Genomic DNA, 15,532 nt, shown 5'->3' on the forward strand with positions numbered 1-15,532 from the left:
ATGATCCACTTTTGCCAACATTTCCACTTAAACCGGTGTACTCATTACTTTGTACTATTATTTTAAAATAATACACTATTTTAAAATAAAGTTTACACAATTATATTGTACACCTATCAAATAAACAATTTAAGATCTATATTCGTGCACTTAAACCGATGGACCCATTATTTAAAACATCGTATCTATTTTTTATTACATTGGACTCTTATCCTCAAATAATACACTGTTTCAAAATAAAGTCTACACCATTATATTGTGTACCTATTAAATTAGCAATTTAAAATCTATATTAACTAATTTACACTTATACTAGAACCGATGGACTCATCATTTAAATCATCGGATCTATTATTTGCAAATAAATAAAGCGTCCGAAGTTCTCTTTTTGGCCCGCTGCACAATGCACGTCTGCACCTTTGCCTTTCGCACATGTGACAAGCGTTGTGTCTGAGGCATCTAAGGTGATCACGACCGCTGCAACACTATTGCTTTGCCACATATCAAATCATATATGGAGATCATTAATTTTGTTAATAACATAAAAAGAAAATTAAAGGTGTGATGCAACGAGAGAAGAATTAAGCACCGTGGGTTGTGTTTTTTTTTCCAACACTTAGCTCTGTTTAAGCTAAAAACGAGAGTTGGTTATAGAATAATTATAATGTATTGTGTTATGTCGTATTTGGATTTTGTATTATTTGTTCGTATAGGTGAAAGAAATTATTATGTTATAAATGTGAGCATAATATTAACGAATAACAATAGAACTCTTACTAAGACAAGGGTGTTATAAGGGAGTTTAAGATTCTCTTTTTTCCTGATTCCATAGTTTGGATTTTCGTTTGCACACTTTCCAAGTTTATAAATGGTGTTTTTTTAAACGATAATTTAACTTTTTAGAAGCCAATTCATTCGTTTATACCCTCAAATAGCTACCACGCAAATCAGATAATTCATCAATTTCAGCTGTCCTAAAACCTAAGTAGCACTTTTTTTTTCATGCGAGTCATGGTGATCAGTAAATTGGGGATCAACCGATAATCAAGTCGTAAGATGAATATGTAAGAGCTACTATGAACAATTGTAAATAGGTGTCAAAATTAATTACTATTAATTAGACACATAGTTAATTATTTATATAAACATGGACGAAGCTGGACAAATATTACCATATGCCCCATACATATATATTACATGGTTAATATTCTAATTACATGTGTTAAGTCCTTTAAATTTTCTTAAAATGCTCTCAAGCTACCACATGGTGCTCTAATAAATTAGAGAAAGTATTATAAATTCTAAAGAAAAAAAAAGCAAAGTATCTATTATTTAATTTTCACTTAAATCGGTACGTTCAATATTATAAACTATTAGATTAAATTGATCTTGAAACAAACTAAATACTACGAGGTCCTACCTCTCCTCCCGCGGCATAGGTACGCACCTACATACGTGGGGTACGTGCGCTTTCCCTCCCTTTTTTCATTTTTCCCTTTCTTCTTTTTTTCTATGCATACGCTTCCCTCCCTTTCTAACTATATCATGCGCCTTCATAAGACGATTTAATCACAAGAATTTTGAGTTAAACATGATTCAAAAGTCACAATAGTTTTTTATTTACTCGAAAAAAAAATATGATTCAAAAGTCGTAAGTACTTAATGTATCTCCTACTCAAAATTTTGTGAATGGTTTTCTAAGATATCTTAAACAAAATAGAACCCTTAAATTATTATGAAATAACATTATTCAAACTTTAATTTGCCCTTAATCTATGAGATGAAAATTTTGAACAAACAATAATCTTAGCTTGCAATAATGTAAGTGCCCGCGTATGCGCGCGGGCCACCTTCCAAGCGTGAATAAAATGGGCAACAAACAATATATCGGCAAGTGTACTTTTCGAAGACACATTTATTTGTTGGCAATTCTTTAGCATCGCATAATCTGTCGATAGAACTTGTCACTCTGATCCGCTGAAACGACGCTTTCTGTTCCAGGTGGTTAAGTGCAGGAGGATCCAGTCGTGGACGGAGTCCGGAACGGCGGCGGCCATGCGCCGCAGCAGCTGGTGCCGGACGCCCGGCGTGCAGAGCGCGCCGCCGCGGCCGATCCACGCCACCGCCGCGCGCGCGTACGCGTCCGGGGTCACCGTGAACAGCGACACGCCGCCCGCCGCCTCCTCGAACCTGAACATCAGCCTCGTGTCCACGAAGAACGGCGCCTGCATGCATGCACATAATTAGGAGCCATACACACTCCTATTTGATTCCCTATTTGCACGCACATACTTTCCAGATTTTATCAGAATCTGTCAATGAGTAAATGATTCAACTGAAAGTTACGAATTATATTTCTGATGAATTAAGTTACCTGGCATTGCACATGGATCCCTTTACTTGCATACTCGACGTGAAGGCTCCGGGAGAACTGAGCCACGTACCTGCTAGAAACGAACCAGCCGGTCACCACTAGTACAGAAAACCATATATGTAACGGTTGGGAAGACCTAATAGGTAATGGTTTCGATGCCGGCACCTATTAGTCAACACTAATGACCAAAGTCGGTGGTATCGGTTTCCAAACCGGCGCCTATGTGATATTGTAGGTGCCGGTTTCGATAAAGAACCGGCACCTATAATAGAGAAAGTGCTGCCCTCGCAAGCATATAGGTGCCGTTTCTTTACCAAAACCAACACCTATAATACTTCATAGGTGCCGGTTTTGTGTTTATAGCCGACACCTTAATTTACGAAGGTGTCGGTTTTTACATTATAACCGGCACCTATAATACTGTAAAAAAAAGCCGGTCTACAGAACATCTATACGATCTTATAGATATCGGTTCGATGTCTATATGGTCTTATAGGTGTCGGTTCTTGTAGAGGTTGGCGGGAAATACGGTATAGGTGCCGATTTTTACCTATATGGCCGATCCTTATGAACATTTTTGTAGTAGTGCATTCTCATGCATATGTATGACATTGTGTGTACTGATGTAAATATGGTGTCGTAAGTTGTAACATGTCACTTTGTTTACTGCTCACTTTGTTCTAAAATTACTTAACATAGTACTAATAAAACAATAAATTTGTATAATATAAAATTTGTTATATCTCGTACTAAGTTGTTTATTTTAGAAGCAAACGATTATGTTGTCGTGGGTACGTACCGTTTGGTGGAGGAGTACATGGTGTATAGGGGTAAGGACGGGATGGACTCTGACGCCGCTGAGCCGATGTTGACGACAGCGCCTCCCCTGCCCCGCGCCACCATCCCCGGCAACACCGCTGCCGTCACCTCTGTCACTGCTGACACATTCACCCGCACCATCCTCGCCCACGCCTCCACGTCCGCCTCGTGCAGGTACACCGCGCCGGGCTCCGCCACGCCTGCATTGTTCACCACGATCAACTCCGACAGAGACGCGATCGTGTCGGAGATCTGCCGGAGGATGGCCGGGTCACGGCCGACGAGCACGAGATTGAGGCCGTGACGCGCGAGCTCCAGTGCCATGGCACGGCCGATACCGGACGTTGGCCCGGTGACGACGGCCCACTCGCCGTACCGGCGGCGGAGGTCGCCCTTGGGCATGCGGGGGAGGCAGAGCCAGAGGTAGGCCAGGAGACGGAGCGCGACGAAGCCGACGTAGGCGGCTCCGACGAAGGCCCGCAAGATGAACCACCACGGCGTCGCGATGTCTTGCCGGATCAACAAGACGTGACTAGCCATGATGATTCCGGGCTCTTCTTCGCCACTGTACAGGGCGCCGCGTTTGCACGATATAAATATGTGTGTAACAGTAAATGGCGCAGCACTGTGGAGAGCGACTTGGAACGGTTACTCGCCGAGTTGCTAACCAACAAAAACTGGCGGGATGCAAATTAAAGCATGGGAGAATCTATAATGCACAGGAAGTAATAATTTCGCGGCGTGATTAGGCACCAAGGAAGCTGCTGTAGCTCGTTAATGTGACAGTGAAATTAATTAGATTAAACGTGCTGCTCTGCGGTGTTTGGCCGGAACGGCGCATGACGCGGACCACCGAAACTTGGGGATGCAGTCGGCACTCGCACTGGTGCACTGTCACACAACACGTGATGGAATAAACAGGGCCAACAACTTACCTCACTAGTACAGATCTACACATTATTCCTGATGAACTATCCATGTCGGATTAATGACTACAGCAGATGACCCATCACTGATAGAATGTCAACTTTGTTGGATCCTAGTCTAACACGTCTCGGATGACATTTGATGGGTCACAACCATGCTCCGTCATGTATAACAAGTCATCCGTAACGGGTATAGTGAGATGATTCGTAAAAAATGAGAGCACTTATCCGTGATGGGTCTTAATTACCACCCTTCACAAATAACGTTATCTGTGAATGATTGTTGTTACGAACCGCCACGGATAAGGAAAAATTTAAATTTTTGAAATTTTTAAACAATCTAAGATAGCTTATATGAATGTATGAGATCTATAACTTTAAAACTGACAACATTTAAATTTGAGATAGTTTATATGCCCAAATATGTATTATATGAGGTGAGATTTATTTTGAAAAACGTAATTTTGAAGACAACCATATCCTCACGGCTAATCCATCCCTCCCCTTCCATAGCCACAGTGCCACACATCAATCCCTTTGACCCAGCCACGGCCAAGCGATCTGGCGAACTTCACTCCGGCGCATTCCTTCCCTGGCGGTCTGCATCCCTCCTCTCACTGTCTACTCAGCATCAGATTGGTACCATACAGCAACTCAATATCTCGGGAAATATATATCAAGCCAACGAGGCGAGGAGCCAAGAAGCAAGTGAAATGAGAGCCGAGGAGGATTTGAGCGTGATCGCACAAGGTGTTGGACGCTGGTCGTACATCGCGTGCACCGAGCAGGTGGCCAGCTACAGGATGGCAGCGCTGAAGAGGGAAAGGGAGCGCCGCCGGTGCATCGTGCCGTGGACGTGGCGATGCTGGGCCTGCGGCGTACCCTTGGAAAGTCGAGAGGAGAGGGGACAAGTATCATGGGTTTGAAGCCTGAGCCGACGGTGTCGAGAGGAGGAGCTGGGTGTTGCTTCGTGGTGCTGCATCTGCATCCGTCGGTGTGTTAGATTACGGTTGGCTACCTTACTGGGCTAGGCTGTCCGAAACCGGGAGTTACGAGCTAACCGATATAGAGGTGTCATCATCTGTTGAAACTAGACAATTTATCCTCCTCCACTAGGGATAAAAACGGAGCAGATATTATCCGATCCGATCCGCTCCGAATCCGTCCGATATGAGGATTTGGCAAGGGTTTTTAGATATCCGGCCGGATGCGGATGCGGATGCGGATTTTGTCATGCGGATGTGGATGCGGATGTGGTATGAATGATATCCGACGGATGCGGATTATCCAATATTTTAATCGGATTATCCGATGTACTGTTTGGCGGATAATCCGCAAATTTCAGGCCACACAATAACTTTTAGGCCCACCTAGCTAGCCCAATAGCCCAACCTGGCCTAACCTAATCCTCTCCTCATCCCCCAGATCCGTCTCTAGCTCTCTCTCTGTGCCGTCCCTCAGCTGTCAGTCGAGGAGTCGGAGAGAGTAGCGCAGCAGCACGGCGCGACGGCGACCCTGCGCGGTGGCCGCTCCTCCCCAACACGCGCCAGGCCGATCTTCCTCCCCAACACGCGCCAACCACTCCTCCTCGGCTAGCGCCGCCGCCGCCAGCTGCAGGCTGCTAGCGCCGCCGCCGGCTGCAGGAGGCTGCTAGCGGCTCGCTGCTGTGTGTTTTGTGCTGTACGCCTGTACTACTACTGCTGTATGCCTGTATGCAGTATGCTGCGTGTAGCACTGCATACGGGTGCTCTACTGCTCTATGCTTGCTGTTGCTGTATGCCTGTATGGCTTGCCTCATGCCGATGACTTTTATTTTTACATTTTAACACAATGACCGGTGAACTATTGAACTGAACACTTATATTATGTTTTTGATGGATCATGGATGTATCTTGGATTATTTTGACTAGTGAACTATTGAACCGAACACTTATTACTTATTGTTATACTATTACTATTGAACTGAACGCAATGAACTAATAATGTTTTGCCATCGTATTGGGGCTAAATGTATTGCCACCCTCTTGTTGTATGGATTGAATACAAACTTAACATCCGATAACTTTTTATCCGTTTTCGAACCGAGTCCGCATCGACTCCGCACTAAATCCGACGTCCGAAATAATCCGCTCCGCATCCGCATCCGCATCCGCACGTCATCCGCACCCACTCCGCATCCGCTTAAAAAATATGGTTTAGGATATGGTATAGCTATTATCCGTCCGAATCCGCTCCTTTTTCATCCCTATCCTCCACGGTTTTATGGTGATTTCATCCTAATTCTCTATGGAAATGGGACAATGTGGTGTGTGGACTGTGATATGCAGATAGCAGCTCCATGCGGGAATCTTTTGTATTTTCATTTTTTCACTGGCGTTTTATTAACCGCCTTTAGAAAGGAAATTCAGCCACCTATAAAAACTAATTATGTAGTAGTATGTAGCAGAAAAAACATACACAAACCATGTGAATATGCGGCACTCCGACAAATCACATTACTGAGTATCGTCGTATGCATGAATTTCAAAGAACGATGCACCGGTACGTGACGGTGACGGTGCCTGTTTTCTTAAACACACACCTCGTGTGTCGATCACACACGCGTAACTCGGTGTTGTCACTGGAAATCGACCAATAGTTCATTGATAAGTTATGCCGATGTTGGTATATGTAGATCTTTGACAACGAACATTGAACCGTAATTCTTGGACATGATGTGTGATCCCCAGGGTTTACCTTATCGTTTGGACCAGGGTTACCACCGCCCTGCAGTAGAACGATAACCATGATAATCGCTTAAAATCACACAAAAATCACATCTAAAAATTCGAATTCAAAACTCGTCAGTTTCGCTGTTTCACCGCGATAATCGCACGGTTATGGTTATCACGAGCTGTGTAGCTGAAATCATGTAAATAAAAAATAAATAGGGAAAAAAAATCAAAATTACGGTTGAATATGTGTAGAAAACTAGAAATTGAGAATAATTGGAAGAATACGTAGGATACTTAACGCCCAATATTGTCTTCATTTTTTTAATTTGTAAACTATTTTCGGTTTTGTCCACAAATTTGAAACTAGCTTTCTCTATTTCAAAAAATTTCTTTACCATTGGCAATTACAAATTAAGAAGTACATCCATGATTTTTTTTTCAATTTCTTTTAATTTTTTTCCGGAATTTTGAATTTGGTGAAAATTCTTCCAAACCATATCGCCGGTTTCCCCTACCGTACCCGCGCGGTAAGCGCGATAATCACGCGATAAGTGAAACGATCCCCTTGATCACTACCTTCCGATCCTGGGGGATTGAGAGAGAAAACACGTCGTTTTCCGCGCGCAAGCTTTTCAAACTACTGAACAGTGTATTTTTTTTGCAATAATTTTCCATAGGAAAGTTGCTTTAAAAAATCATATTAATCAATTTTTAAAATTTAAAATAGTTAATACTCAACTATTCATACGCTAATGACTCAGCTCGTTTCTTAATCTTCTCTTTTCCTCTTCTCTCAAACACTCCCCATATATACTATTTGGGATAATTAAGACTCCTCTGCAAGTACTCGTTGTTATGTTCGTTGATACTACTAAATCAATACCAAACGCTAATCGCCAGCGCTACACCATGGTCCAATTTTGTCAACAGAAGTTAATTGGGAAAATACTAGATCTCGGAACCGATTATGTGTATGCAAATATGCATAAAATGGGCAACAAACAATTTCTCGGCAATTGCACTTTTCGAAGACACATTATTTGTTTGTTGGCAATTCTTTAGCATCACATAATCTGTCATCTGTCACTCAGATCCGCTGAAACAACGTTTTCTGTTCCAGGTGGCTAAGCGCAGGAGGATCCAGTCGTGGACGGAGTCCGGCGCGGCGGCGGCCATGCGCCGTAGCAGCTGGTGCCGGACGGCCGGCGTGCACAGCGCGCCGCCGCGGCCGATCCACGCCACCGCCGCGCGCGCGTACGCGTCAGGGGTCACCGTGAACAGCGATACGCCGCCCGCCGCCTCCTCGAACCTGAACATCAGCCTCGTATCCACGAAGAACGGCGCCTGCGCGCATGCACATACATAGCATCATACATACTCCTAGCTATTTGATTCCCCTATACTTTCCAGATTTCATCTTAATCTGTCAATGAGTAAACTCAAATGGAAGTTACAAATTATGCATGGGGGTGTTTAATTAGATCTAAGGCTGTAAAGTTTTGATATGTCACATCAGATATTAATTATATAGGGTGTCGCATAAGGTATTCGGGCACTAATAAAAACTACTTACATAATCCGTCAGTAAACCGCGAGACGAATTATTAAGCCTAATTAATTCGTTATTAGCAAATGTTTACTGTAGCACCACATTGTCAAATCATGGAGCAATTAGGTTTAAAAGATTCGTCTCGCGAATTAGTCGCAATCTTTATAATTAATTATTTTTTAGCCTATATTTAATATTTTATGTAGGTGTTCAAACGTTCGATGTGACAGGATAAAAAATTTTAAAGTAAGATCTAAACAGGGCCTCTATACAGATTTCTGATAAATTAACTTACCTGGCACTGCACATGGATCCCTTTACTTGCATACTCGACGTGAAGGCTCCGGGAGAGCTGAGCCACGTACCTGCTCCATCGAAATGAACAGGCCGGTCACTCTCATGGTCTATTCATATGTACACAAGAGTATAATACCACTGATCTAAAGTATGGTGTTTTTAAGTTATGACACATGTCACTTTACGTGTGTACGAACCGTTTGGTGGCGGCGTACATGGTGTAGAGAGGTAAGGACGGGATGTACTCCGACCCAGCCGAGCCGATGTTGACGATGGCGCCCCTACCCCGCGACACCATCCCAGGTAGCACCACCGCCGTCACCTCCGTCACTGCCGACATGTTCACCCGCACCATCCTCACCCACGCCTCCACGTCCGCCTCGTGCAGGTAGACGGCGCCGGGCTTCGCCACGCCGGCGTTGTTGACCATCACCCCGACGTCCAGCCCCTCCACCGCCTCCCGCAGCCGCTGCAGCGGCTCATCACCATCGGGGGTCCAGACGAGGGACAGGTCAAACACCACGGTCTTGGTCTTCACTTTGTGGAGAGACCTGACCGTGCCGGAGATCTCCCGGAGGATGGCTGGGTCACGGCCGACGAGCACGAGGTTGAGGCCGTGGCGCGCGAGCTCCAGCGCCATGGCACGGCCGATGCCGGACGTTGGCCCGGTGACGACGGCCCATTCGCCGTACCGGCGGCGGAGGTCGTCCTTCGGCCGGTGACACCGGCAGAGCGCGAGGTAGGCGACGAAACGGAGCGTGACGGTGGCGGCGTAGGCGGCGCCGACGAAAGCCAGCGAGAGGAACCACCACTGCGCCGGCGCCGTCTCTTGCCGGATCATGAAGACATGACTAGCCATGATGATTCGCTCTCTCGCTCTCTCTTCCTCCCCACCGGCGGAGTTGTACAATATAAATGTGTAGCATTAGCATGCAGTCTAGCCGGCCATGGCGCGGTTGAGAGCGACTTGGAACGGTTACTCGCCGAGTCGCCAAAACTATATCACCAAACAGGCCAGATATATGCGATATATAGTGTGGAAATATATGACGGAACGCATGCGGCACGGACTAATGCACACGAGTAATAATTTGGCGGTGTGATTAGGCACGGTAGGAAGCAGTAGTGTGTGTTAATGTCACAGTGAATTGAAATGAAATAAAACCGGCAGGACGCGGACCACTGAAACTCGGGATCGATCACTCGCACTGGTACACTGTCACAAGGGCAGGTGGATGGCATAAATAGGGGCCAGGCCGGATCTAGGATTAGTGAGGAGGCTTATCATCTTCTTCCTACTCCAGCCCTCTAGTCCTCTTCCACCTTTCATATCTCCTTCTCTTCATGGGATTCCACTGGGATAGAAGGGTTTGAGCATTGAGCTCTCTGGCTCATACGTTGGATTCGTTCGTAAAGAGGGTCAACAACTGGCTGTAAATATATTGTATGGTTGTTTTGCTAAAAATATAAGGCGTCATTTTTTACTTTCATTTTAGTATATATGTAAGATCTCGTGTTTGTTCTTTTTCCCCAAAATTCCAAATGAATGGCTTAGGGTTTTCAAAGGGAGAAATTTTATTGTTACGGAGAAAGCACTTATAAGACCAAAATCTTACAAGTGTATTTGAAAATATCGAAAATATGATATCTTATGGTATTTTCTTAAGATGATAAAATTACACTTTTAAAGGAAGCCCAAGGAGAATACTTTCTTCCCAATAGCCTCATAGTAGGGTTGATCTTTAATGATCTAACGCACCAAAAGAGAAGGTACAAGGGAAAAACCTCATAGTAGGGTTGATCTTTAATGATCTAACGCACCAAAAGAGAAGGTACAAGGGAAAAAGTATTAAAAGGGTGGGCCAGGTATGAAAAGTGGAAGGTTAAAAGATTGAGTTTCATAATTGATTTATGAGGTTAAGGGCAAATGCATATTTTCTTTTTTTTTAATATATGTATATTTATGTACGATCCGTTCTGAACTCCCGATCCGTTCCACTTCCAGGCATCGGTGGAGGTGGCTGAGGCTGAGGCGTCGACGACCACGAGCTCACGGCGCCCGCACCCGCCGTTGCCGCTTTTGAGCGCTCCTCCCCGATACGTTCCCGGTTGATTCTGATTGTAATCTCCCCTCAAGTCTGGGCGGCTGCTTGAGTTTCAGTTTCAGTGGTGGTGATTCTCTTTCACCTGTACTAGTTGGCAATCCAGAGGTAGACAACGAAGTTGACAGCATTGAGAATGGTGAGCAGCCAGAAGAAGTAGTCGAGATGGCCGCGGTTGAGGTTGTCGGGGATCCATCCGAGGCCGCTGCCCCTGGTGGATACGGCGGTGACGATGACTGATGAGTAGCGTGCTGAGGTAGTTGCCGAGCACTGACGAGGTGTGACACAACGCGATGCACATGCTGCACATGTCGTCGGGTGGCCGGTGAAGCAGTGGGCAGCGGGACGATGTGTTCATGACAAGCTAAATTCATGCAGCATAGGAGGAAGAACGCTGTGCATCTTTCTGTTGTTAAACGTTTCTATAGTTCTCTTCTGATACGTAGATATAAAGTCCTATATACGATGTTACCTTGTAAATTCCTGGATTTTATAATTACCATGTTCAAAATTGTGGCCATCTGCAACCAAATGGCACACCTGCTAGTCGTTGCTGCCATACGCGCCCGCCAGTTACGGTCGCCGCACGAACACGGCAGCCGGTCGCGGCCAACGTACGTGAAAAAAAAACAATCATGAATCGGCTTGACGCCGCTAGGCAGTGGATCGGAAATTGAGGACTGAGCAATTACTAAAACTGCCCTAGTTAATATTATTTTCTATTTCTAAATTGCCCTTTATGAATTAACGGTGGATATTAATTGATTAAGGAGGTACCTCAGTTACCTTCCAAGCACTGTAAATTAAAGATCTCTTATCCACACTATATATTTAGGGAGGGTATGGGTAGAAAGGATTTTAGTTTTGGGTAGGGGAGGGTAATACCCATTACTTCCTTCGTTTCACAATTTAAGTCATTTCAACATTTCCCACATTCATATGGATGTTAATGAATCTAGACATATGTGGAAAATGCTAGAATGACTTACATTGTAAAACGGAGGTAGTATTACCCACTTTATTCATACCCATTTTATATATATAGAACCCAGTCTCAAAATTTTAAGACTTGCGTTTACACTATAAAAGCTTACCAAATTTGGTTGAATTTCGTAGGAATAAATTATTGTACAGAGAAGCAACTTTGTTCAAGTTTTTGAGCCATTTCTAATAATGTGGGGCCACATGGATTTTACATACCCATTGGATATGAATAAGCTAATTATGAAATGGTTATGAGTAAAATTAGTTACAGATATAGGTTACCCGTACCCTCTCTAGTGAGAGGCCTACCTCGTAGTAATTCCACCCATCGTATTTAAATCCTCCCAAAACCTTAATTTGTTCCGAATGAGTCCTTAGTTAAAACTTGACGCCCAGCCAGCTGAAAGGCCTCCTGCTTGAGCCACCCCAACGACTCGTCGCCATGAGTGGGGTGTAACACCACGGTCCACGGGCTTGGTCTGTACGACTTACTGTACGCTGTCATCGCGAGGTCACCACGGATCGTGCCGGAAGCTGAAGATTTTCCGGAGATTAATTGACAGCGTCGAGCTGAATGTAATTAAGAGCATCATCTACGGAATATATATAATCTATCCCAAAATTATATCATTGGGTTTTCTAAATTGAAAATAGAAAGAGGAAAACTTCTTTCTATAAGTGAAAGCCTAAATTTAATCCTTAAAAACTAAAAAATGGACCCTTTTGTTGAACAACCAACCAAAATATTTGTTTTTCCACTGACCCTATGTAAAAAATATATCGCTTCTCCAAATGCGCGATATTCCCTCCCTGTGTACAAAGAGAAAAACCTTACGGAAAAGAGGGATTTGGGTAGCTCTCCCTCAAATGAAGAGCGAAGAATACGGAGATGGAGTTTTCAAAAAAACAAAAATAGTATCAAGATAGGATTTTTTTTCACCAAAATTCCAAAAAATTAGGATTGATGATACTCCCTCAGTCCCATTTTAACTGCAACCATAAATTTACATGTCCAACTTTAATCGTCCATCTTATTTGAAAATTTTTTATAATTACTATTTTTGTTGTTATGAGATTATAAAACATGAATAGTACTTTACTCGTGACTTATGTTTTTAATTTTTTTTAAAAAAAATTTAAATAAGACATATGATTAAAATTGTTCGCGGAAAACCATAGCTACACTTAAATGGAACAAGGGAGTAGTATAAAAGGACTGTTGTTGATGCTTATAACGAGCACTAGGCTGACGCCCGGGCGCATAGGCCGTTCGGTTCGTCGTTGAGCTGGCAGGCTAGCGCATCAGCCGTCTGGCATGGACATGGACATGGAACGGTTACCTGCCGATTGGCACGCAGCAGCTACCCGCAAATTGCACGAGTAAATTTAAGGGATAATTAGGCAGAAGAGGATAGATAGGTACATAGCAGAGTGTGTGTCGTCCGTGCACATGGTTGTTTTGATTCCAATGTTCAATGTAGTAATACATAGGGTGAAAATATTATTTATCATGTTTAACAAAATTTACTATCATTGTTTCCCGGTAAAATCCGAAGTAAACTGTTAAAATATACATATTAAAAATATTACTCTGTTGGCTTAAAAATTATAGTTCGTGTTATATTATAAGTTGTACTAACTCTTTTTTTTTTCAAGTTTATCAAGTTTGTACTAAAATATAAAAACATTCTCAATACAAAATAAATATATTATTAAAATATATTAAATGTTAGTTTTAATGAAACAAATTTGGTGTAGTACATGTTGCTAAATTTTTCAATAAACTTCATCAAATTTTTTAAAAAATGCTAATAAAAAAAGGGACAATTGCATCTATGCCCCTACTTTCAAAGCCAATTGCTGTTTTACCCTACTTTTTAGGGTTTGCACTTTTACCCTCACTTTTTGAATTTGAAGCAGCCATCTACCCTCAGTTGTAACAACCATTTGGTGGGTCCCACGATGTTGTGTTAAAAAATACAAAAGGAAATAAAAAAAATGTTTTAGGAAATATGATATTACGTTTATACCCCAAAGGGAATGGATAGGATGAGTGAGTCTCCTCCCACCACCGTGCGTCGGTTTCCTGGAACCGTAGCGCCGATTGAGACCGGGTGGCGGCGGCGGCGGTGTACGCGCGGCGCGGAGGCTGCGGATCGAGGGGGCGGAGGCGGCGGGCGCGAGGCTGCGGCGGCGGTGGCGGCGTGCGCGCGGCGCGGAGGCGGCGGAGAGGGCGGCCCTGGGCGCGCGCGAGCAGGAGGCGGCGGGCGTGAGGCAGCGGCGCCGGCCGTGGGCGGGCGCGCGCCAGCTACTGTGCGCAAGGCAGTGGCGGCCGCAGGCGTGGTCGAGGCGGTGGCGGCCGCGTGGTCGCGTCGAGGGCTAGCCGGCGTGGTCGAGGCTACTACCTTTTTTATTTTGGAACAATTCATAACCGTGTTGTATTTTTTTTAATAAGAACAACCCTGTTGTATTATCTATGTACTACTAAATGTGGTATCAATTGTGCATACTAACATCGTAGTCTCGATTAACTGACGGACGTTGAGCTGTAGTTTAGGGGTTCAGAGTGAATGCATGAGCTTTGGCCGGTCAAAGCCTCACATTATAACACTCACACAAGCTGAAAAAAATGGGGCAAAATCACACAAAGACTGAAAAAATAGGGGCAAAACTGCAATAACCACCAACGGTATATATGTCGTTTTCTCTATAACTAACACCGTTAGTTGTGACTGTTAGAGGGGGTACATGGCTGCTTCAGATTAAAAAGTGGGGGTAAAAGTGCAAACCCTAAAAAATAAGGGTAAAACAATAATTGGCCTTGAAAGTAGGGGCATGAATGTAATTGCCCCATAAAAAAATCAATGCTAGCGAGTAGTAACTTCTAGTGTTAAAAATTTATCCCAAAATATCAATTTCTTTACTGGAGAAAGTATACCAAGATACCTATATTTAACATTAAATATTTTGGTATCTCAACTTACCTAGTACTTGCTGCAGGTAGTAAATAATTGCCGTACTTGAGAAGGACGGTAAAACTATCCCCCTCTTTACTTACTCTCTTGTTATAGCCAATCACAAATACATAATCATCTTCCGTGTTTATTTTTCCACCTCGTAGCTAATCTCAACCGATCACAAACATTCCTCATTTAATTTCACCTATTATTTTCATCATCATGTAAAACTCTTAAAAATCATTATATTTTGATATTAAGGAAGTATAGTAAATATAAATAATATAGGTGATATGTACGCTTAGTACTGTGTATATATATAGTACAATGCAACTGCTGAGTGCTGACTCGCTTTTATAGACTTAGGCTTCGTTCGTTCCTGGGTTATATGGGAGATTGAGAGAGACAACATCTCGTTTTCCGCGCGCACGCTTCCCAAACTACTAAACGGTACGTTTTTTTAAAAAAAATTATATAGGAAAATTGTTTTAAAAAAATCATATTAATCTATTTTTAAAATTTAAAATAGTTAATACTCAACTAATCATACGCTAATGGCTCACCTCGTTTTGCGTATCTTTCTAATCTCCCCAATCTCGTCAATCCCCTCCTGCTCAAACACACCCTTAGTGTAGTACAGCGTTCAAGATGGTCGTCACTCATCTCAATTTGTTTTTTTAATTTTACTCAACATTTATATCCAACAGGATAAATATAGTTTTTTTAATTGGGAACTTAATTTGAACTTTGGATCTTAAGTTTTACTCGGGTCACCGTAACCATCAGGCTACGTGCCCTTTTGCACTGGAA

General features: G+C 43.3%; 1 protein-coding gene across 3 annotated transcripts; it reads right to left on the minus strand.

Annotated features, from left to right (window-relative positions):
- Positions 1-1,238: 1,238 nt before the first annotated feature.
- LOC127775727 (very-long-chain 3-oxoacyl-CoA reductase 1-like) lies at positions 1,239-9,673 on the minus strand. 3 transcript variants are annotated; one of them, XM_052302014.1, is made up of 3 exons: positions 8,877-9,673; positions 2,375-2,444; positions 1,239-2,225 (listed from the first exon to the last, which is right to left on the minus strand). In XM_052302014.1, exons 1-3 carry the CDS (start codon positions 9,536-9,538, stop codon positions 1,965-1,967), a joined length of 993 nt encoding a protein of 330 aa, XP_052157974.1. In that variant the 5' UTR covers positions 9,539-9,673; the 3' UTR covers positions 1,239-1,964. The 3 variants fall into 3 exon arrangements, with proteins under 3 accessions (XP_052157974.1, XP_052157975.1, XP_052157972.1); XM_052302015.1 differs by lacking the exon at positions 8,877-9,673 and adding an exon at positions 3,174-3,747; XM_052302012.1 differs by lacking the exons at positions 1,239-2,225; positions 2,375-2,444 and adding exons at positions 7,478-8,177; positions 8,678-8,747.
- Positions 9,674-15,532: the final 5,859 nt, after the last annotated feature.

This window comes from Oryza glaberrima, chromosome 6 (assembly GCF_000147395.1).
Source record: "Oryza glaberrima chromosome 6, OglaRS2, whole genome shotgun sequence".
In the NCBI taxonomy this organism is placed as follows: Eukaryota; Viridiplantae; Streptophyta; class Magnoliopsida; order Poales; family Poaceae; genus Oryza; species Oryza glaberrima.

Coding starts and splice junctions, on each gene's coding strand:
- LOC127775727 (XM_052302014.1), bottom strand. CDS start 9,538: ATGGCTAGTCATGTCTTCATGATCCGGCAAGAGACGGCGCCGGCGCAG. Junction 2,445..8,876: donor ATGTACGCCGCCACCAAACG/GTTCGTACACAC, acceptor CGTTTCTAGCAG/GTACGTGGCTCAGTTCTCCC. Junction 2,226..2,374: donor GGATCCATGTGCAATGCCAG/GTAACTTAATTC, acceptor GCATGCATGCAG/GCGCCGTTCTTCGTGGACAC.